Source organism: Macaca fascicularis, chromosome 14 (assembly GCF_037993035.2).
Source record: "Macaca fascicularis isolate 582-1 chromosome 14, T2T-MFA8v1.1".
NCBI classification, from domain to species: Eukaryota; Metazoa; Chordata; class Mammalia; order Primates; family Cercopithecidae; genus Macaca; species Macaca fascicularis.
The window spans coordinates 7,605,925-7,630,538 of record NC_088388.1 but is presented as its reverse complement, the minus strand read 5'-3'; the positions used below and the strand labels follow the sequence as shown (position 1 = coordinate 7,630,538).

The following is a 24,614-nucleotide window of genomic DNA, read 5'->3' as shown; positions in this document are numbered from 1 at the left end:
GCTCACTGCAACCTCTGCCTCCTGGGTTCAAGCGATTCTCCTGCCTCAGTCTCCGAAGTAGCCGGGATTACAGGTGTCCACCACCATGCCCAGCTAATTTTTGTTGTTTTTAGTAGAGATGGGATTTCACCATGTTGGCCAGGCTGGTCTTGAACTCCTGACTTCAGGTGATCCACCCACCTTGGCCTCCCAAAGTGCTGGGATTACAGGTGTGAGCCACCATACCCGGCTGGAACTAAATTTCTAATTTAATTTAGCTAAATGTAAATAGCCACATGTAGTTTCTGGCTACTGAACTGGACAGCAGTTTACAGAATGATGTTGCCTCTCACTCTAGTTCCATGATTCTCAACCTTTTTTCCCTGCTTGAAAGACGCACATTTTCTGAGGGATAGATATATTTCTATTGGTTCCTATGGCAATGATTCTGAGATTCTGAACTGTGACGTCATGTTTCTCTGGGGAAGGGCATATTCAGTTTGAAAATTAAAAAGCCTCTAGGTAGTTCTGATCTTTTTGTCCCCTCTTGGTGCCTGCTTCCTTATACACTGTCTACCCTGAAGAATTATTGCTCTAAAATTTCTAATATTTATAGTTAGAACTCTAGGTAAGAGAATTCTTACCTGATAGCCTGGTATTTTCTATTTAAGGGTAAAATTTGTTAAAAGAAGAGCCGAGGCCAGGCGCGGTGGCTCACGCCTGTAATCCCAGCACTTTGGGAGGCCGAGGCGGGCGGATCACAAGGTCAGGAGATCGAGACCACGGTGAAACCCCGTCTCTACTAAAAATACAAAAAATTAGCCGGGCGCGGTTGTGGGCGCCTGTAGTCCCAGCTACTCGGGAGGCTGAGGCAGGAGAATGGCGTGAACCCGGGAGGCGGAGCTTGCAGTGAGCCGAGATCGCGCCACTGCACACCAGCCTGGGCGACAGAGCGAGACTCCGTCTCAAAAAAAAAAAAAATAAAAAAAATAAAAGAAGAGCCGAAGTTTTAATTGAATCTTATATTAGGATATGAGTTATTGACCTGATATATTCTGATTACTAGCTGCAATTTGCAGTCTTCACATAATCTTTTTCTGTCAAGTAGAGTATCATCCAAAGAGGCAGTCCTGGTGTTGATTGTGGGTGGATGTTGAATATAGGTGAAAAGACTTGCTATTTGGTTATCTCTAAGAAGGTATTTTTCTCCAAAACAGTCATTGTACCATTATAGTATTTCTTTGATGTTTCCATTTTTACCAAACTCATTAGTAGTGGTCACTTTTCAAATGTTCTGTGTCTATAAGCAGTTTTTTAGACTCCCATTTGATTCTTTCAGTAGAATACATTTACTTATTTGTGATATTTCTTTGTTTCTTACAGTTGCTTCTGCAGGAAGCCTTTTTGGTGGCATGGTCCTCAAGAAGTTCCTAAAAGGTAAAGAATTACCTAACTTCCGTGAGACTGACTGTCTTCCCAACAATTAATTTGATATTTTCTGAAACAAATTTATATTGAAAGAAAGAGTTGACAGATTTATAAATAAAAATACAGGACACCCACTTAAATTTGAATTTCAGATAAATAATAATTTTTTAACATAATTATGTCTCATGCAGTACTTTATCCTACATTTTATCTGGCTTCTCTACTAAAAGATGATCTATTAATATAAAACTGTATAGAATTGACAGGATACCTAGATCACTGTAGCTTTTCTGTATTCTCTCTCTACGGCTTCAGAGAAAATTTTCCCAGATATAAAATAAAAATTTTAGTAGATATTTGTTTCTATCTACTTCAAAGAAAGAACGTGTGGAGAATGCTTTTACTATAAATGATTGGCTAGCAGTAATAATGTTTTCCACATTATATGCCAAAGTTGGTATGGTTTAGGAAGTTTTGCTGACCTTAGTTTTAAGAATTTATTTATTTATTTATTTATTGATATGGAGTCTCACTCTGTCACCCACGCTGTAGTGCAGTGGTGTGATCTTGGCTCACTGCAACCTCTGCCTCCTGGGTTCAAGCAATTCTCCTGCCTCAGCCTCCTGAGTAGCTGGGACTACAGGTTCACGCCACCATGCCTGGCTAATTTTTTGTATTTTAGTAGAGACAGGGTATCACTGTGTTGCCCAGGCTGGTCTCGAACTCCTGAGCTCAGGCAATCCACCTGCCTCAGCCTCCCAAAATGCTGGAATACAGGTGTGAGCCACCGCAGAATTTCTTTGTGTTATTTTTTTGACTTAAGAATACTCTACAAGCCAAAGGCCATAACATTTATTTTAAGGAGGCCAAAATTATCTTAAAACTCTAATGCTTTCATTTTTATTTCTTATGGTTGTTTGCTTCATAAGTATTATCCATTGGCCTATTTTTTCCTAATGAATTGTTAATTTATAAGTTTTACAAAATAACTTTTTAAAAGAAACTTTCCCAGACTAAATCTGGAATATTAGTAGATTTTTAAAAGTTTGCATCTGTGCTTGCTTTAAGAAAATATACTGTGGCCAGGCCCAGTGGCTCATGCCTGTAATCCCAGCACTTTGGGAGGCCAAGGCAGGCGAATCACCTAGGTCAGGAGTTCAAGACTGGTCAACGTGGTGAAACCTCATCTCTACTAAAAATACAAAAATTAGCCAGGCATGGTGGTACACACCTATCTATAGTCCTACCTACTTGATGGGGCTGAGGCAGGTGAATCACTTGAACCCAGGAGGTGGAGGCTGCAGTGAGTCAAGATCATGCCATTGCACTCCAGGGTGACAGAGTAAGAGTCTGTCTCAAAAAAAAAAAAAAAAAAAAAAAAAAAAAGATACTGTGTATTAAAATGGCGACAACTGGCCAGGCACAGTGGCTCATGCCTATAATCCCAGCACTTTAGGAGGCCAAGGCAGGCGGATTGCTTGATCCAGTAGAACTTTTTGGAGTTCAAGACCAGCCTAGCACCATCACGAGACCCCCTTTCTATAAAAAAACAAAACAAACAAACAAACAAACAAAACATTAGCCAGGCATGGTGGTGCACAGCTGTAGTCCTGTAGTCCCAGCTACTTAGGAGACTGAGGTGGGAAGATCGCTTGAGCCTGGGAGGTCAAGGCTGTAGTAAGCCGTGATCACACACCACTGCACCCCAGCCTGGGCGACAGCAAGACTTGGTCACAAACAAAAAAATGGGAACATCCAAAAAGCTACGTTGGAAAAGTATAATGTTATAAAATAAATGTTTATGAAATGTATTACCATTTTTTAATGACAAGTTTTCTTCGTGCTTTGTAAAATGCAAATCATTTAAAAATTTAAATTTATACCCAAATTTATAGCAACTCAATTATTAAAGCACCTTTCTTTCTTTCTTTCTCTTTTTTTTTTGGAGGACATAAACCCATTTTATTGTCTATCATGTTATACAAAAATCTAGAAACAATCGATTTGTATAGAAAAAAATGATAGGCCAGGTGCAGCGGCTCATGCCTGTAATCCCAGCACTTTGGGAGGCTGAGGCGGGCGGATCACGAGGTCAGGAGATCGAGACCATCCTGGCTAACATGGTAAAACCCCGTCTCTACTAAAATAAAAAATTAGCCGGGCGTGGTGGCGGGCGCCTGTAGTCCCAGCTACTTGGGAGGCTAAGGCAGGAGAATGGCGTAAACCTGGGAGATGGAGCTTGTAGTGAGCCGAGATAGCGCCACTGCACTCCAGCCTGAGCGATAGAGCAAGAGATTCCATCTCAAAAATAAAGAAAGAAAAAAAAAAAGATAGTAAATGAGTGTGCAAAACATAGAATTTAAATTTGGTATTTTTTCTCCATGATATTAGGATGATAATCATTTCAAAGCACATGTCTAGCTTCATAGTTGGATTTGTTCACTGGAAAGCCATAAAACTATGTCTTTCAGTGTCTGTCTGCTCTACTGGCTCTTGACAAAACTTTTGAGGTCTTCAAGAAAAGTAATGTACACCTGGTGCTCCGGGGCTGTGCTGAGCTCCACCAACTCATCTGCAAAAGTGTTGTCCACCCCTCGGTCCACAAGGAAATCCATCAGGTGGTTATATAAGGCCCAGTCTAGGGAATCTGTTTTGAGTGTATAATTAGTATCCTTACATTCAAACTCGCTAGTGGACTGAAGGCTAACTTCCCTGATAGAGAAGATGTCGCTCAGCCTCCTCTTGTCCAACCTCATTCTCTAGATAATGACAGTCCAGCACAAGGGCCTTCTTGCCATCATTCTTTATAACTTCAACCACGAAATGGGGAGTTGATGTCAATTCAGGTTCTTCAACCTTCTGCCCTTGCGAGGGTTCCTTCCTCATAATCAAATGTTGGTGGGATGCTGTTGTTAATGTTGAAAGTGACAGTGATTTTTTTCCCACTGGCAACTTTCCGCACTAATTTAGCATCTGTCCCATTCAGTTCCGGCTCCCAAACTCCAGACATCTTAGGAAGGGTTTTATGCTTCTGTATTTTCCTTTCCTCCTTAATTTAATTACTCAGGAAATCAGTAAAAGCTTTGTCTCCTTCGCACGCCGCACCCCCAGCCGCAGGCTCAGGGCCCGCGAGGCCGCAGGAGGCAAGCTGAGCAGCCCGAAGTGCCGGGCGCACAGCCGGGCGCGGGCTGCAGGAGCTGCCGGAAAGGCGCGGCGGGCGCCGGCGGCGTGGAGGCCAGCGGCGCAGAAGCCCAGCACATGGGGCACGCAGTGCGGCAGTGGCAGCATAGTGGAAAGGACTGCGAACACGTGCGGATGCAAAGGACAACCCAGGGCTAGGCGCCCAAAGTACCCTTTTTTTTTTTTTTCTTTCTTTTTTTTTTTTTTTTTTTTTGAGACGGAGTCTCGCTCTGTCGCCCAGGCTAGAGTGCAGTGGCCGGATCTCAGCTCACTGCAAGCTGCGCCTCCCGGGTTCACGCCATTCTCCTGCCTCAACCTCCCGAGTAGCTGGGACTACAGGCGCCCGCCACCACGCCCGGCTCATTTTTTGTGTTTTTAGTAGAGACGGGGTTTCACCGTGTTAGCCAGGATGGTCTCAATCTCCTGACTTCGTGATCCGCCCGTCTCGGCCTCCCAAAGTGCTGGGATTACAGGCTTGAGCCACCGCGCCCGGCCTTTTTTTTTTTTCAGACGGAGTCTCGCTTCGTCGCCCAGGCTGGAGAGCAGTGGCAAGATCTTGGCTCTCTGCAATCTTCCGCCTACTGGGTTAAAGCGATTCTCCTGTCTTAACCTCCTGAGTAGCTGGGATTATAGGTGCGCACCACGACATCCAGCTAATTTTTGCGTTTTTAGTAGAGACAGGGTTTCACCATGTTGGTCAGGCTGGCCTCGAACTCCTGATCTCATGATCCGCCCGCCTCGGCCTCCAAAAGTGCTGGGATTACAGGCGTGAGCCACCGCGCCCGGCCAGTACCTTTCTTTATCTTGGTCCTATCAAAGAAAACAAACTATTTTTACAACTCAGTTACAAGATGAATACTCTAAAGACAGAAATACATAGGAAACAATTCTACCTTTTGAAACTTCTTTTCTGAAGTAATTTTTAATTGAAGGATGGAGACAGGCCAGGTGAAGTGTCTCACACCTATAATGCCAGTGCTTTGGGAGGACAAGATGGAAGGATCGCTTGAGCCCAGTAGTTAGAGACTAGCCTGGGCAATATATTGAGACCCCCATCTCTACAAAAAATAAAAAAATTAGCCATGCATGGTGGTGCATACCTGTAGTCCCAGCAACTCAGGTGGCTGAGGCAGAATTGCTTGTACCCAGGCATTTGAGGCTGCAGTGAGCTATGATCACGCCACTGTGCTCCAGCCTGGGTGACAAAGTAAGACTGTTTCTAAAATAAAAAATAATGAGGACTTAAAAATGCTTGCTTGCTAAATGAAGTGATCAGAGGTATTCCCCTTTTCCTTTGTAAATTGTCTTGGCCCTCTGAATCTACCTTCCGACTGTCTGTATCCTTAGATATTTAACAGACTTCTGCTTTTGCTCTGTGACCCTAATTTTGTTTAGGTTCTACTTGGTGTGAGTACATTAATTTTTGTTTTGAACGCATTTAAAAACTAATTGTGGAAGAAAAGTAAACCCCAAAAAATGAGATTTTAAACATTATTATTTTGTAGAGATGAGGTCTCACTATGTTGCCCAGGCTGGTCCTGAACTCCTAGGCTCAAGCAGTCCTCCCACCTCGGCCTCCCAAAATGCTGGGATTACAGGCATGAGCCACTGCACCTGTCCTGTTATTATTTTTGAGACAGAGCCTTGCTCTGTCACCCAGACTGGGGTGCAGTGGTGTGATCATGGCTCACTACAGCCCCAAGCTTCTGGGCTTGAGCCATCCTCCAGCCTCAGCCTCTTGAGTAGCTAGGGTCACATGTACACACCTCCATGCCCAGTTACTTTTTAAATTTTTTCTAAAGATGGGATCTCACTTTGTTGCCCTGGCTGGTCTCAAACTCCTGGCTGGTCTCAAGCTCTCATGCAATAGCCTCCCAAAACACTGGGATTACAAGTGTGAGCCACCATGCCCAGCTAAGATTTTTATTTTAGGTCCAGAACATTCTGTGAGTATTTGGTAAGAATGTTCTTCCTTTAGTATTAATCACAATGATGATTTATTGAGCATTTACTATGCATTAGGCCTTGTGCTCGACTTAAAGGCGGTTATAGTAGTGAACAAGATAGATTTGGTTTCTGCCTTTATGCCCCTAGTGAAGATATCTTACTCTATTCTATTGCCTCCTTAAGCCTATGCCTAGAAAAAAGGGAACATCAGCTATTGTCCTGAAGAGTTTGCTCGGATTCTGAGACTTCTGGGAGATCTGAATCCAAGTTCAAGAATCATGGGCTGACTGCCTTCAAAACATCTAGATTATTTATAAGTTTTTCCTTACTCTTCATTTTTGAATTATTGTCTTTGGGTTGATGCAGAGAAGGGAAAGACCATTCCTAGTGGCCCTGCTCCAGTTAATATCTGTGAAATTGCTTTGAAAGATGTGAAAATCAGCCAGGCGTGGTGGCTCATGCCTGTAATCCCAGTGCTTTGGGGAGACCAAGGCGGGAGGATCACGAGGTCAGGAGTTTAAGACCAGCCTGGTCAGGCCGGGCGCGGTGGCTCAAGCCTGTAATCCCAGCACTTTGGGAGGCCGAGACGGGCGGATCACGAGGTCAGGAGATCGAGACCATCCTGGCTAACACCGTGAAACCCCGTCTCTACTAAAAAAAAATAAAAAAAACTAGCCAGGCGAGGTGGCAGGCGCCTGTAGTCCCAGCTACTCGGGAGGCTGAGGCAGGAGAATGGCGTAAACCTGGGAGGCGGAGCTTGCAGTGAGCTGAGATCCGGCCACTGCACTCCAGCCCGGGTGACAGAGCGAGACTCCGTCTCAAAAAAAAAAAAAAAAAAAAAAAAGACCAGCCTGGTCAACATAGTGAAACCCCGTCTCTACTAAAAATACAAAAAAAAATTAGCTGGGGGTGGTGGTGGACACCTGTAATCCCAGTTACTTGGGAGGCTGAGGCAGGAGAATCACTTGAACCCGGGAGGTGAAGGTTATAGTGAGCTGAGATCATGCCACTGCACTCCAGCTCCGGTTACAGTGCGAGACTCCGTCTCAAAAAAAAAAAAAAAAAAAAAAAAAAGAAGTGAAAATCTGGCCAGGCACGGTGGCTCTGACTAAAATCCCAGCACTGTGGGAGGCTGAGGTAGGCAGATTGCTTGAGCCTTGGGCAACATGGTGAAACCCCATCTCTGCAAAAAATACGAAAATCAGCCAGGCGTGTGAAAATCAGCTGAGCATGCCTGCAGTCGCAGCTACTGAGGGCTGTGGCAGGAGATCCGTTTGAGCCCGGGGGTCAAGTCTGCAGTGAGCTGTGATTGCGCCACTGCACTACAGCCTTGGTGACAGAGTGAGATCTTGTCTCAAAAGAAAAAAAAAAAAACTATATAAATAAAAGGGAGTATATTATTAGCACTAGGGAGGAGATAGGAGCATTCCCTGCAAAATAAACCCACACTTAATATGCTTGTACAAGGAGTGGTCAGATCATATATAAGGCTATTCGTTTGACTAGTATTTGTGAAAGTGCTTTGAGAAAAGTGAAAAGCCATGTAACTACGAGGGAATAGTTTTATTATCATTGTTACTCTTAGGGAATGGGTATTGAGTTGAGTATCATTTATGGAATAACCACATATTCATTATGCCAGTACTACAAACTCTAGACAATTTTTGTCATGGTGACTTAGTTTTAATTGAACTGTTATTTTAAAAACTCAAAGCAATTTCATTTAATCCTTATTGTGATAAATTGTGAGTAGCTAACTCTTTGTACAAAGACGAAGTACTGCACATCAAGTACACAATTAAAACTGAATCATTTGCTCATGGTCAATCATGTTTAGTAGCCAACTGCAGCCTAAGTCTTCTCTCCAGCTGTTAGGGCTCTTAATATTAACCTCCACTCAATAATGCTAGTTACTCTTTTTGTTTGTTTGTTTGTTTTTGAGATGAAGTTTCACTCTTGTCACCCAGGCTGGACTGCAGTGGCGTGATCTTGGCTCACTGCAACCTCTGCCTCCTAGGTTCAAGAAACTCTCATGCCTCAGCCTCCCAAGTAGCTGGGATTACAAGTGCCTGCCACCATAGCCAGCTAATTTTTATATTTTTAGTAGAGTTGAGGTTTCACCATGTTGGCCAGGCTTGTCTCGAACTCTTAACCTCAGGTGATCTGCCCGCCTCGGCCTCCCAAAGTGCTGGGATTACAGGCATGAGCCACCATGCCTGACCTAGTTATTCTTACTAATTAGTAACAAAAATTACTTAGTGAACCTCACAAAGGAAATTGGTGAAGACTAAGGAATCTCTTAGCTCCCTGGTTTATACACTATTAATTATGCCTTTTTTACTATTATTATTTAGAGATTCTGACACTATTAAACTAATAGCAAACTGCTTTAAATTGCTCCATTTTCTGATCTTTCACTGTTTAATTAGCTTCATCAGGGAGTCTCTGGCAGCTGGATTCATTACTCATCAGTTTTCTAGATGCTAAAAAATCATATATTTATACAAAATTAATATGTCTCTGAATTCAGTTTATGTTGTTGTCTTCATTATTTGGCTGATTTCTCTCAGTGTCTAAAACAAGTGGTCTGACCCCTCTTCAGGGGAGCTGAACTGTTGAAGAACTATCAGCTTCAGTTTCCTTTACTCTTTAGTCTGTTCTACCAGGGTTGTATCCAGGTACTTTTTTCTCTGGATCTGGAATACTTTAGATCAATTCCTGTACAAAATAGGCTCATATTTCCGGGTATTTTATTTATGCTGGATTAACAAACAATGACCATCGTAATCTCCCTACTCAACTACTTCTCTACTGGTTTATTTTCTCTTTTTTCCCCTTTCTTCTCTAGTCCTTAACTACTTATACTTTTATTCAGTAAACTTTTATTGAAACATCTACCTTGCCACAAAGAAGTCACAGGAAGTAGAGGCAGCTTTGCAAATAAAATGCAGTGTGATTAGTACTGTAATGGAGGTGTAAGTTCAAAGAGCTTCTCTCATAACCCAGAGGATATTCCCCAAAGTTCAGTCACTAAGGTGCCTTTCTTCCCTTCATTATTCTGCATCATTATTCTACATTCAATTCAGACAGCTTTTCTACTTTTAAGACTTTAACTAACATTAACTATGCTGATGAGACTTATTTTTGCCCCTCTTGATCACTGACACATCTCCTAAACTCCAAAGGAATAGCTTTGAATGTCAATTAGACTATTCCATTTGAGAGTTCCTTTGAAATATCGTGTGTAACATGTCTAAAATAGGGTTCATTTTCTTGAAATGAACTTACTGTATAATGTCTGCATTCCTTTCAGTGATATTGACATACTCATAATCCTCCAGGGTTAAAAATCTTGGTTTTTACGGTGGGGGAGGGGTTTCTCCTTTTTTGTTTCCTCATTATGTAATTGATTTTTTGTTAATTCTGCCTTTATAATATATAATTCTTATTAATTTAAACATAGCTTACGTTCTTCCTTTAATGATTTCTTATTTATTATTATATTAGGTCTGAGTACCTCAGGCCAGATTTAAGGCCTTCTTTCAAGAGGATAGGCCCCTCTACTTTGAAGAATAATGCCCATTAAGATATATAACTTCTTAATGTGTTTAAAAAATTGTCACTGTGTCATATTAAATGTGTGCTACTAGTCTGCATTGAATACTTATCCACTTAAGTATAATTCCATTTATATATTCATTTATGTGTATACTTATCCATTTATATAGAACTATTTCTATCATAAATGTCTGTTAGTGAAACATGATTGTTTCAGTGTGTCCTACTTGCTCAGGTCTGCTTCCTATCATGTCCTTATTCAAGTGAGGAAAGGAAACTGGATGGAGTAATATGAAAAAAATCCATGTTTATCGATCTCTATTTTGCTGCTGTTTCCTCTTTCTTCTATTCATATTATTTTTATTTTTATCTTTTTAAAATAGCTCCTTATTTCCATGTTTATTGACATAACTTAGCTCTTTATACAGTATTGCCAGTTATTTTAAAAAGATGTGCAAGTGTTTTTCCCAAATACAATTTACAGCCTTCTTTTTTCTTCATAAGACTAGATAAGAATACCTGTCCTTGGCTGGGCACGGTGGCTCACACCTGTAATCTCAGCACTTTGGGAGGCTGAGGCGGGTGGATCTCGAGGTCAGGAGATCGAGACCATCCCGGCTAACACGGTGAAACCCTGTCTCTACTAAAAATACAGAAAAATTAGCCGGGCGTGGTGGCGGGTGCCTGTGGTCCCAGCTACTCAGGAGGCTGAGGCAGGAGAATGGTGTGAACCCGGGAGGTAGAGGTGAAACCCTGTCTCTACTAAAAATACAGAAAAATTAGCCGGGTGTGGTGGCGAGTGCCTGTGGTCCCAGCTACTCAGGAGGCTGAGGCAGGAGAACGGTGTGAACCCGGGAGGTAGAGCTTGCAGTAAGCTGAGATCAAGCCACTGCACTCTAGCCTGGGCGACAGAGCAAGACTCCGTCTCAAAAAAAAAAAAAAAAAAAGAATACCAGTCCTTGTAAACAGGGAGGACTGCTTTGCTGTTGATATGTGGCTACATGGCTATGATAGTTCAGTTTTTGCCTCTTCCCTATACGCCACCCTTTTGGTGTCAGGGAGACTTTTTTGTTGTTCATTGCTTTGTTTTTTGGAGACAGGGTCTTGCTCTGTTTCCCAGGCTGAAGTGCTGTGGCATGACCACAGCTCACTGCAGCCTTGACCTCTTGGGCTCAAGGGATTCTCCCACTTACAGCCTTCTGAGTAACTGGGACCACAGGTGTGTACCACCATGCCCAGCTAGTTATTTTATTTTTTGTAGAGATGAGATCTCGCCATGTTGCCAAAGCTGGTTTTAAATTCCTGGGCTCAAGCGATCCTCCCACCTCGGCCTCTCAAAGTATAAGGATTACAAGTGTGAGCCACAATGCCCTGTTTATTTTCAAGTTCACTTTTGTCCTCTTTGTTAATTTGTTGGGAAAGAAAGTGAGGAGTGGTGCTTTTCATCGGTTAGAGAGATTGACAGGTCCAGGCTTGCTCAACATTGAGTAAGAAAATCACAATGGTGAACTCTTGAATGTCTGACATAATCAAGTTTTTTTTTTTGTTTTTTTTTTTTAAAGTCTGAGATTCTTGTATTCAAGAATAAAAATCTGAGGCCGGGCGCGGTGGCTTAAGCCTGTAATCCCAGCACTTTGGGAGGCCGAGACGGGTGGATCACGAGGTCAGGAGATTGAGACCATCCTGGCTAACACGGTGAAACCCCGTCTCTACTAAAAAAATACAAAAAAACACTAGCCGGGCGAGGTGGTGGGTGCCTGTAGTCCCAGCTACTCGGGAGGCTGAGGCAGGAGAATGGTGTAAACCTGGGAGGTGGAGCTTGCAGTGAGATGAGATCTGGCCACTGCACTCCAGCCTGGGTGACACAGCGAGACTCTGCCTCAAAAAAAAAAAAAAAAAAAAAAAAAAAAAAGAATAAAAATCCATTATAATTTTATGTCTTACAAAATCAGCAACTCTAAGGCTCAGAATTTATCTAACACTTTTTCCCCCCGAGAGCTCATTTTGTAGACATGATCTTATTCATTCTTGAGGAGCAGTCAGACATAAGTGTTATCATCATCTGTGTTTCAGAGATAAGGAAACTGAGACTTACCTCAGCCTCATATACTAAGAAAGGAAATGTTTGTAGACTCATAGGTTGCTGGTTATCCATTAAACTGTGAGAGACTACACTTAATTTAAAGCTTTTGATACATTTCTTTTTTTTTTTTTTTTTTTTGAGACGGAGTCTCGCTCTGTTGCCCAAGCTGGAGTGCAGTGGGGCGATCTCAGCTCGCTGCAAGCTCCGCCTCCTGGGTTTATGTCATTCTCTTGCCTCAGCCTCCCGAGTAGCTGGGACTACAGGCGCCCGCCACCTCGCCCGGCTAGTTTTTTGTATTTTTTAGTAGAGACGGGGTTTCACCATGTTAGCCAGGATGGTCTCGATCTTCTGACCTCGTGATCTGCCCGTCTTGGCCTCCCAAAGTGCTGGGATTACAGGCTTGAGCCACTGCGCCCGGCCAGCTTTTGATACATTCTAAACAGACTCTTGTTGCCAAATTTACCTAACACTTGGTAAGATTTTATAAAGGTTGGTTGAAGATCAAGACATGCTAAAACAAATAGATTTTTGTCTTTTTTTGCTTCCTTAATATTTCTTTACTCTTTTTCTTGTTACATTTATCTAATTGCACTTCACTATTGAGAACATGTTCAAGATTTGACGTGACAGAAGGGGATGGAAAGGACAGAAGTGGTTTTTTTTTTTTTTTTTGAGACAGAGTCTTGCTCTGTTTGCCCAGGCTGGAGTGCAGTGGTACGATCTCGGCTCACTGCAAGCTCCGCCTCCTGAGTTCACGCCATTCTTCTGCCTCAGCCTCCCAAGTAGCTGGGACTACAGGCACCCGCCACCACACCCAGCTAATTTTTTTTTTTTTTTTTTTTTTGTATTTTTAGTAGATACAGAGTTTCTTTTTTTTTTTTTTTTTTTTTTTTTTTTGAGACAGAGTCTCGCTCTGTCGCCCAGGCTGGAGTGCAGTGGCCGGATCTCAGCTCACTGCAAGCTCCGCCTCCCGGGTTTACGCCATTCTCCTGCCTCAGCCTCCTCAGTAGCTGGGACTATAGGCGCCCGCCACCTCGCCCGGCTAGTTTTTTTTTTTGTATTTTTTTAGTAGAGAAGGGGTTTCACCGTGTTAGCCAGGATGGTCTCGATCTCCTGACCTCGTGATCCGCCCGTCTCGGCCTCCCAAAGTGCTGGGATTACAGGCTTGAGCCACCGCGCCCGGCCGAGACAGAGTTTCACCAGAGAGCCAGGATGGTCTTGATATCCTGACCTCGTGATCCGCCCGCCCCAGCCTCCCAAAGTGCTGGGATTACAGGCGTGAGCCACTGTGCCCGGCCGACAGAAGTGGTTTTTACCAACCCTGACATAATCCTTTTCCTTTTCAACTTGGATAGATAGAACAGGAGAAAAGGATAGCTCTTATTATTAGAGATCCTGGGAGCTGGCTCATGCTCTGGCTGAGTGGTACATAACTGCTTTTATTCAGCAGCCCATGAGAGCTAACCTGCCTTGTACCTGGCTGGCTTAAAATGCTTGAACTTTTACAATTCTTCATTGAGTAATCAGCTGGGCACTTATTGTTCCAACTCTGTCCTTCCGGGTTACCACACATCTTTAGTTTTCTCAGCTGGGGACACAAGGAGAGTTGTCTCCCTATAGTGGTATAGTGGAATTTGGCTGGAATGGGAAGAGGGGATATTGTATTTTTTCTTGAGTAGACTTTATGGCTAGCCATTTAATACATTCTGAAAAATGGTCAGATGATATCACATACAAAAATTACCTCAAAATGTATCAAAGAACTAAAACTATAAAACTGTTAGAAAAGAAAGAAATATTTAAATCTTCATAACCTTGGATTAGGCAATGTTTTTTTGGATATGACATTTAAAGCACAAGCAACCAAAGGAAAAGTAGAGAAATTGGACTTAATCAGTATTAAAAACTCTTATGCTTCAAAAGATGATATTAAGAAAGTGAAAAGATCAATTATACCTAAAAAAAAAAAAAAAAAAACCAAAAAAAACTGGAAAATAAAGGTCTCTAGTTCCAAAACTTAGGAAAAAAAGGTGAAAAAATAATCCACAGATAAGAAAAGTCTAGTATCCAGTGTACATAAAGAACTTATACAACAACAATTAAAGGACAAATAGCAAAATTCATATGGTAAAGCCCCAACCCCCAAAGTGATAGTATTTGGAGATGGGGCCTTTGGGAGGTAAGTGGGGTTAGATTATGAGGGTTGGGCCTTCATGAGATTAGTGGTTTTATAAGAAGAGGAAGGGAGAGAGAGATTATTCTCTTTTTCCCTCTCCCTCCCTTGTATCCACTGAGGAAAGGCCATGTGAGCACACAATGAGAAGGCAGCTGTCTAAAAGCCAGGAAGACAGCCCTCATCAGGAACCAAATGAACTGGCACCTTGATCTTGGACTTCCCAGTCTTCAGAACTGTGAGAAATAAATTTCTCTTTGTTTAAGCTACCTAGTGTATGGCAGAGTTGAGTAGTTGTGACAGTTGCAGCAGAAAGTATATGGCTCATAACATGAAAAATATTTACTAGCTGACCCTTTACCGAAAAAGTTTGCCAGCCCCTGATCTATGCCAATGAAAGCTGTATCTGAAACTGAGCACCTTCAATAATCAACCAGCATTCACTGAGTATCTTCCATGCTGTTAGGTTCAGTGGAACCATTGTATAATCTAGATAAGACTTGGGTGAAACAGGAAACACGACATTATATGTAGCAGCATTGTGTGTGACATAATAAAAACTTAAGTTGTACCAAACATACATTTAGAAAATAAGACAGGCTGGGCGCAGTGGCTCACGCCTGTAATCCCAGCACTTTGGGAGGCCAAGGTGGGAGGATCACCTGAGGTCAGGAGTTTGAGACCAGCCTGACCAACATGGAGAAACCCTGTCTCTACTAAAAATACAAAAAATTAGCTGGGTGTGGTGGTGCATGCCTGTAATCCCAGCTACTTGGGAGGCTGAGGCAGGAGAATGGCTGGAACCCGGGAGGTGGAGGTTGCAGTGAGCCAAGATCGCACCACTGTACTCCAGCCTGGTGACAGAGCAAGACTCTGTCTCAAAAAAAAAAAAAAGATCAGCCGGGTGTTGTGGCAGGCATCCATAACCCCACCTACTTAGGAAGCTGAGGCAGGAGAATCGCTTGAACCCAGGAGGTGGAGGTTGCAGAGAGCCGAGATCGCACCACAGCACTCCAGCCTGGGCAAGACTCTGTCTCAAATGGGGGAAATAAAAGAGGCTGAGAAATTTAGAGGAACAGCATATGACTGTAACATTTAGAATCATCCTGGTTAGCCACTTACTAGCTTTGTCATTATGGGCAAGTTACATAACCTCCTTGTGCCTCAGTTTTCTCATTTGTGAAGAGGGAATAATAACACTTCGCGTTGTTAGGAAGACTAAAATGAGAAAATTTATTTTAAGTAATTCCTGTAGTGCCTGGAACATAGAGGGTACTGAAGGCTTCTGATTATGTTTTTGACTGCTTCATCTCCCTTCCCCATATCTTCAGCCTCAATCTGTCCCCTAAGCATCAAATCCATTCTCCATACAGCAATCAGAGTAATTAAAAAATATAAAAGTAGATTGCATCATTCCCCTTCTTAAAACTCAATACTTAGCATTGAAACTGAAAAATCTACACCTCATCATAAACTGCAAGACTGAATGATCTGGCTCATTTCTGCCTCTCCAAACATTATATATTAAACTATTATTTCCTCAACTCACTTGTACTCCAGCCACATTGGACTAGTTTCTGTTCCTTGACACACACAAAGCCCTTTCTCTTCTTTGAGGCTTTGTACTTGTTCCCTTTACTTAGGATGTTTCTCCCCTAGTTTTTTGTGTGACTGGTTGGTCCACTTGCCCTTCTATATTTCAGCTTAAATGTCCTCTCTTCCGGGAGGCCTTCCGTGACAACCCTACCTAAGTAGTTTACCTCATTACTAGGCTTATTTCTTTTATAGCACCTATCATACTCTTCAGGAATTTTTTTTGTGGGGGAGGGTGTATTTGTTTGTTTATTCTTTCCTAATTAGAATGTAAGCTCCAGCCGGGCCCAGTGGCTCATGCCTGTAATCTCAGCACTTTGGAAGGTCGAGGCGGGTGAACAGCCTGAGGTCAGGAGTTTGAGACCAGGCTGGCCATCATGGTGAAACCCTGTCTCTACCAAAAATTAGCCAGGCGAGGTGGTGGGCGCCTGTGATCCCAGCTATTCGGGAGGCTGAGGCAGAAGAATCACTTGAACCTGGGAGGTGGAGGTTGCACTGAGCCAAGATTCGCCACTGCATTCCAGTTTGGGCGACAGAATGAGACTCCATCTCAAAAAAAAAAAAGAAAAGAAAAGGAAAAATGTTAGCTCCATGAGGAAAGGAATATAGTTTGTCTTAATCACTTCTATATTTCCAGAGCCCAGCACAATGTCTGGCATATAGCAGGTGTTTGATAAATACAAGGCATACTTCATTTTGTTTATTTTTTTTGAGACGGCATCTCACTCTTGTTGCCCAGGCTGGAGTGCAATGTCATGGTTTGGCTCACTGTAACCTCCGCCTCCCAGACTCAAGCAATTCTTCTGCCTCAGCCTTCCAAGTAGCTAGGATTACAGGTGCCCGCCACCACACCCAGCTAATTTTTATATTTTTAGTAGAGATGGGGTTTCACCATGTTGGCCAGGCTGGTCTCAAACTCCTGACCTCAGGTGGTCCTCCCACCTTGGCCTCCCAAAGTGTTGGGACTACAGGTGTGAACCACCATGCCCAGCCCCTAGTCATGCTTTCAAAGAGATATTTGCCTAGCCCAGCCTGGGAGACTGTGAGCCTGTGGTGGTTGCCCATCTTCTTGATGAGTCTCACTTCTTCATCTAGGAAGTGGCTCTCCAGGAAGTCACCAAGATGGGGGTCTGTGTAGGCAGAACCTAGGGCATGAAAATCCAAACGGGCCTTGTTCAGGTTTTTCTACATGGCTGTGTTGGATTCCATGGCATCCAGGGTTTTACCCTACTCATCTTGAGATGGCTTATGAATGTCCTGGAATAGAATGTGGCTGCCATGCTGGCTTTGCAACTTCAAGAGATGCTCTACACCCTTACACTTCTCAGCCAATTTGTGGAAGAAGTGGCTCACGCCTTCTAGAGCCACATCATTGCGGTCAAAATAGAAGCCCAGAATGAGAGAGATGTAGGAGGCCTACAGATACAAATTGACCAGGCGATTGACAGCTGCCTCCAACTCGATGAAATAATTCTAATAAGTCTAGTTGGCAAGAAGGAGCTAACCACAAAAACAGTGTTGGCTGGTCCCAGAAGCAGGAGATGGCCGAGAAGATGATCCTAGAGGTTACAAGTGGAGAGGAAATTGGAGGGCAGTTGGAGGCCGGAAGAGAGGGAGTCCCTGGGTTTGTTCCATCCAAGTACTATTGAAGCAAGAGACAGATGTGTGGGACTGCCAAATGCACTGCCGGAACATCCATGAATAGCCCATGGTTCAAGGAGTAATTTCAACTTTAAAGACTTATTATTTAATAAATACATTTTATAAGACTATAGCTGCCATAGATAGTGTGTAGAGTCAATTGAAAACCTGGAAAGGAGTCACCATTCTAGATGTCATTAAGAGCATTTGTCATTCATGGGAGGAGGTCGAAACATCAACATTAACAGGAGTTTGAAAGAAGTTGATTCCAACCCTTATGGATGACTTTGAGCCAGTAAGTGATATTTTTTTTTTTTTTTTAAGAATTTCATTTTCCAACTGTTCCTTGCTAGTATTTGAAATACAATTGATGTTTATATATTTTTCAAGCTTGCTAAACTAGCCTGGGAAACATAGCAAGGCCCATATCTACAAAACATTTCTAAAAGTTAGTTGGGCATGGTGCTGCATGCCTATAGTCCTAGCTACTCAGGAGGCTGAATCAGGAGGATTGATTGAACCCAGGAGTTGGAGGGTGCAGTGAGCTATAATTTTGCCACTGCATTCCAGCCTGGGAGACAGAGCAAGACCCTATCTCAAAAAATAAAAATCTTGGCCAGGCACCGTGGCTCATGCCTATAATCTCAGCACTTTAGGAGGCTGAGGCGGGCAGATCATCTGAGGTCAGGAGTTTGAGACCAGCCTTGCCAACATGGTGGAACCCTGTCTGTACTAAAAAATAGAAAAATAGCTGGGTGTGGTGTTGCATGCCTGTCTTCCCAGTTACTCCAAAGGCTAAGGCAGCAGAATCAGTTGAGCCTGGGAGGTGGAGGTTGCAGTGAGCCAAGATCATGCCACTGCACTCCAGCCTGTATTGTTGGATTTGATTTGCCATAATTTTATTAAGAATTTTTGCATCTGTGTTCACAAAGGATATGTGTAATTTTCTTTTCTTGTAATGTTTTTGTCTCGTTTTGGTACAAGTAATGCTGGCCTCATAGAATTACTTTGGACATATTCTCTGTTCTTCAATTGCCTAGAAGAGTTTGTAGAAGATATTATTTCTTCCTTAAATATTTGGTGCAAATCATCAAGGAAGCCATCTGGGCCTGGTTTTTTCCTTCCTGGGAAATATTTTAACTACAAATTCAATTTCTTTAATAATTATACGGTCGGTCTCTCTTTTTGAGACATGGTCTCTGTCGTCCAGGCTCGAGTACAGTGGGGCGATTTCAGCTTGTTGCAGCTTTGACCTCCCTGGCTCAAGCGATCCTCCTGCCTCAGACTCAGGACTATATAGGCATGCACCACCATACCTGGTTTGTATTTTTTGTAGAGACAGAGTCTCACTGTGTTGCCCAGGCTGGTCTGGAACTCCTGGACTCAAGTGATTCGCTTGCTTCAGCCTCCTAAAGTGCTGGGATTATAGGTGTGTGCCACTGCACCTGGCTTCTTTTTTTCCTTGGTAAGCATGGGTAATTTGTGTCAAGGAATTTTTCCATTTTATCTAAGTTATTGAGTTTATTGACATAAAATTGTTCATAATTTTCCTTGCTATCTTTCTAATGTTTGTAGAATCTCTAGGAATATCTCCTTTCTTACTCCTGGTATTGGTTATTTATGTCTTCTCTTTTATTTTCCTTGATTAGTCTGGCTAGAACCAGGTTCTTCCTGTTGTTTTCTATTTCATTCATTTACACTCTGATCTTTTATTCTTTCTTTTGCTTGTTTGGGGTCTTATTTGCTCTTCTGTTTCTGGTTTTATAAAGTGAAAGCCGCAATCATTGATTAGAGACAATTCTTTTCTACACTGAAGTCATAATGACATTTTATGTAATTTATTTTTTCTTTTTTTTTGACACAGAGTCTCGCTCTGTTGCTCAGGCTGGAGTGCAATGGTGCGATCTCAGTTCACTGCAACCTCTGCCTCCCAGGTTCAAGCAATTCTCCTGCCTCAGCCTCCCGAGTAGCTGGGATTACAGGCCCCCACCACCAAGCCCAGCTATTTTTAATATTTTTAGTAGAGACGGGGTTTCACCATGTTGGCCAGGCTGGTCTCGAACTCCTGACCTCAGGTGATCCACCTGCCTTAGCCTCCCAAATTGCTGGGATTATAGGTGTGAGCCACCACTCCCAGCCTATATAATTTCTTTAATAGTGCTAAAGTTTTAAAATTATATTTATTATTACATCTAGTGAATCTGGAGTTTATTTTTGTTTTGCTTTGCTAACCAGCTGACTTCATAATGGAGTTTTTTATTTATGATATAAATTAGGAATCTAATTTAAATACTTTTCCAAACAGATTGCTACTTGTCCCAACTCAGTTTATTATTGAATAGTACTCTACCCAGTAATTTATATTATTATTCTGTCATATACTAAGATTCTATATATGCTTGGGTCTGTTTCTGGGTAATCTAGTATTTATCTCTGTGCCTGGGCCAGTATTGTAGAGTTTTATTTCCTAAAGCTTTAGAATAAATCTTGCTATATGATAGGGCAAATACCTCTTTGTTTTTCTTTTTCAGAATAGTCTTTGGTGTTTTTTTTGTTTTTTTTTTTTTTGATAGAGTCTCGCTTTGTCACCCAGGATGGAGTGCAGTGGGCGATCTCCGCTCACTGCAAGCTCCGCCTCCCGGGTTCACTCCATTCTGCTGCCTCAGCCTCCCGAGTAACTGGGACTACCAGACGCCTGCCACCACGCCTGGCTAATTTTTTTTTTTTTTTTTTTTTTTTTTTTTTTTTGATTTTTAGTAGAGACAGGGTTTCACTGTGTTAGCCAGGTTGGTCTCGATATGCTGACCTCATGATCCGCCCACCTCGGCCTCCCAAAATGCTGGGATTACAGGCATGAGTCACCGCGCCTGGCCTCGTCTTTGGTTTTTAAAACCTTTACTCTTGCCTATGAGTTTTATAATTAGCTAAGTTCCAGGCTGGGCATGGGGACTCACGCCTGTAATCCCAGTGCTTTGGGAGGCCAAGGCCGGCAGATCACAGGAGGTGGGAGTTAGTGACCAGCCTGGCTAACATGGTGAAACCCCGTCTCTACTAAAAATACAAAAATTAGCCGGGTGTAGAGACGCATGCCTGTAATCCCAGCTACTCTGGAAGCTGAAGTGAGAGAATCACTTGAACCCAGGAGTCAGAGGTTTCAGTGAGCCGAGATCGTGCCAATGCACTCCTGTCTGGGTGACAAGAGTGAGACTCCGTCTCAAAAAAAAAAAAAAAAAAAAAAAATCCACAAAAAATCTTGTGATTTTGATTGCTATTAAATGGAATTATAGATTAATTTGGTGGCTATGAACATTTTTAGCATTGTTTTTGTGAGATGATATAGCTTGTCATTTATTTAGATTTTCTTTTTCTTTTTTTTTTTTTTTTTGAGACGGAGTCTCGCTGTGTCGCCCAGGCTGGAGTGCAGTGGCCGGATCTCAGCTCACTGCAAGCTCCGCCTCCCGGGTTTACGCCATTCTCCTGCCTCAGCCTCCCGAGTAGCTGGGACTACAGGCGCCTGCCACCTCGCCCGGCTAGTTTTTTGTATTTTTTAGTAGAGACGGGGTTTCACCGTGTTAGCCAGGATGGTTTCGATCTCCTGACCTCATGATCCGCCCGTCTCGGCCTCCCAAAGTGCTAGGATTACAGGCTTGAGCCACTGCGCCCGGCCCATTTTTTATTTAGATTTTCTTTTAAAAAATGTTATTTAATTTTAGTTGTCACAATTAAGAGATAGGCACTATAATCCCCAGTATATAGATTCTATAGGAGAATAAGGGGCTCAACCAAGAGCAAATGGCTATAAGCCAAAGTCTGCCTGACTTTAGAGACCATTTTGCCAGATATTATTTGTTCAAAATATTGTCTCCTCTTCTTCTGGGAGAATTATACTTTTTGCCCTGTCAGTATAAGGCTGGGTCATGTAACTTGCCCCAGGGCCAATGAAATGTGAGTGGAAGTGACGTGTCGCCCTCCAGGAGAAGCTTTAAGAGTCTATGTGTATTTTGCTGGTAGCTTCTTTTCCTTTGCCATAAGGCTAGAATGTCTCAGATGAGGGGATATTTCTTTAGCCGGAGTCTTGCTTGGGTGTGGCTCTTGTTGGCTTTGAGTTCACTCATGGTTCTGCAACCTCTTAACTGGCTTCTGGAGTTCTCACAAAAGATAATTTGATATTGCTGTTGAGTTGGTTTTTCTGTAGGGGAAATGAGGGCCTGGGGCTTCCTATCCCACCATCTTGCTATGTCATTCCTATTTAGATCTTTTACGTGAACACTTTAAAATTCTTTTCATAATGGTCTTAGATATCTTTTGTTATATTTATTTCTATAGTCTTATAGTTTTTGTTGCTATTATGAATGGTATTCATTTTTTTCAACCCTACTTAATTAATCCCTCATTAATTTGGATAATTTATCTGTGGATTCTTTTGGATCCTTTATATGGGCCCTCAAAGCATCTCTAAATTATGACAACTCCATCTTTTCCTTTTCGATCCTTATATAGCTTACCTTTTTTTTTTGAGACAGAGTCTCACTCTGTTACCCAGGCTGGAGTGCAGTGGCGTGATCTCGGCTCACTACAATCTCCGCCTCCCAGGTTCAAGTGATTCTCCCACCTCTGCCTCCTGAGTAGCTGAGACTACAGGCATGCACCACCATGCCCGAGTAACTTGTGTATTTTTAGTAGAGACAGGATTTCACCATGTTGGCCAGCCTGATCTCGAACTCCTGACCTCAAGTAATCTGCCTGCCTTGGCCTCCCAAACTGCTGGAACTACAGGAATGAACCACCATGCCTGGCATATGGCTTGCTTCTTTTCCTTGTCATATTGTATTGGATAGAATAGTACTAGTATTAAATAGAATAGCAGGGGTAATATTAGGCATCTGTGTCTTGCTTTCCTTAAACAAGGAAGGATTATTTAAAAGTCAGGACCTTATTTAAAAGCCAGGACCAGTGGCTCATGCCTGTAATCGCAGCACTTTGGGAGGTCAAGATTGGAGGATCATTTGAGGCCAAGAGTTCGAGACCAGCCTGGTCAACACAGAAAGTCCTCATCTCTTAAAAGAAAAAAAAAATTATTATTAAATATATTTGCAATAGTTTTTGTACCTGCTCCTGTTAAGTTTAGGAAATTCTTTTCTATTCCTAATTTGCCAGCAGTGTTTGTTATGAATGAGTGCTGTATTTCCTAAAATGCTTTTTCTAGGCCAGGCACAGTGGCTTATGCTAGTAATCCCAGCAGTTTGGGAGAGGATCACTTGACGCTGGTAGTACAAGACCAGCCTGGGCAGCATGGCAAGACCCAGTCTCTACAAAAAAATACAAAAATTAACTGAGTGTGGTGGTGTGCACCTGCAGTGTCCCAGCTTCTTGGGAGCCTGGGACAGAAGGATAGTTTGGCCCCAAGAGGTGGAGGCTGCACTGAGCCAGAATCATGCCCATCATGTTTTTTTTAATACTGTTGTAATCACAATATATATAATGTTGTCCTATGTCTTTTTTTACTTAACATAAGCATTTTTCATGTTATGACATAGTCTGCTAGTCACTATTTTAGTGGCTAAATTATCCATCAAGATGTATCATAAATTAACCATTTTTCTATTAATAGACATTTAGATTTGTTCTTTTTTCCCCCCATTATTATGAATAGCAGGATAGTTATAGTGGCTAGGAGATTATACTGTGTGGTCTTGAGCAAGTTTTTGATCTTTTGAAAGCACCTACCTCATAAAATTGTTTTGAGGATTAAGTGAAGTAATATGTATAATGCATATAGCGCAGTGGTTATTCTGAACACACGATTCTCAATAAGTGCTAATTAATATCACTGGAATGAATATCTTAATGCATATAGCCTTTTACTATCTTGAAAATTTTAGGATTAATTTTCTGAGATAGAATTAACTTGATCAAAGTTTGTGTACATTTTTATGGCCCTGAAATTGCTTTGTAAAAAGTCATGGCAGCCAGGCGTGGTGGCTCATACCTGTAATCCCAGCACTTTGGGAGGCTGACATGAGCGGATCACTTGAGGTCAGGAGTTCAAGACCAGCCTACTAACATGGTGAAACCCTGTCTCTACTAAAAATACAAAAAAATAGCATGTGGTCCTAGCTACTCAGGAGGCTGAGGCAAGGGAATCACTTGAATCTGGGAGGTGGAGGTTGCAGTGAGCTGAGATCGCACCACTGCACTCCAACCTGGGCATCAAAGCAAGACTCCATCCCCCCAAAAAAAGTTGTGTCGTGTAATGCTAACATTTGTAGTAAAGTTACCAACTTCACCGTACTTTGCTAGCATTGGGAATTTCAATTACTTAAAATATTTAAGCTAATTTACAAGTTAATGAGATGGTTAAAAGTTTTAATTATATTTATCTGAACCTTTTAATAAGTGTTTACCACCTCTATTTTCTGTTTTCTGAACTTTGTGTCTTTTCTTTCTTTCTTTTCTTTTCTTCTTTTCTTTTTCTTTTTCTTTTTTTTTTTTTTTAAGAGACAGTCTCAAACTCCTGGGCTTAAGTGATTCTCCTGCCTCAGTCTCCCAAATTGCTGGGATTACAGGCTTGAGCCACTGCACCCAGCCTTCTCCACGTCTTTAGGGACAAACTTATAGGATGAAATTTAGGATGAATTCAGTCATTAGCTTGATACCATGATGTACAAATCCCTGAATTTCAATTTCATTGTTACAATGCCATTGTTTCAAGATGCTCTGTTGGCTATGGAAAGATAGGTCATCTATCCCAGCTACTCAGGGGGATCTTTTGAGCCCAAGAGGTCAAGGCTACAGTGAGCTGCGATCACAGCACTGCACTCTAGCCTGGGCAACAAAGTGAGACTGTCTCAAAAAATAAAATATAAAGTTTATATGGAAAGAAAAAGACCCAGAATAGCCAACTCAATATTGAAGAATAAAGTCAGAGGACTGGCACCACCTGACTTCAAGACTAATAAGCTACAGTAGTTAAGACACTGTGGTAGTGGCAAGAGAATAGGTAAATACTTTTTTTTTGCTCAATTTTGAGTA

At 42.3% G+C, this 24,614-nt stretch overlaps 1 protein-coding gene and 1 pseudogene across 1 annotated transcript in view; one reads left to right on the top strand and one right to left on the bottom strand.

Annotated features, from left to right (window-relative positions):
• Positions 1-24,614, top strand: part of TOP6BL (TOP6B like initiator of meiotic double strand breaks) — a 107,427-nt gene that overhangs the window by 14,683 nt on the left and 68,130 nt on the right. The window contains exon 3 of the mRNA XM_065529397.2: positions 1,363-1,416. Within this exon, the coding sequence (XP_065385469.1) occupies positions 1,363-1,416 (54 nt within the window). The remainder of the gene's footprint in view (positions 1-1,362; positions 1,417-24,614) is intronic.
• Positions 3,743-4,695, bottom strand: LOC102117051 (complement component 1 Q subcomponent-binding protein, mitochondrial pseudogene; annotated as a pseudogene).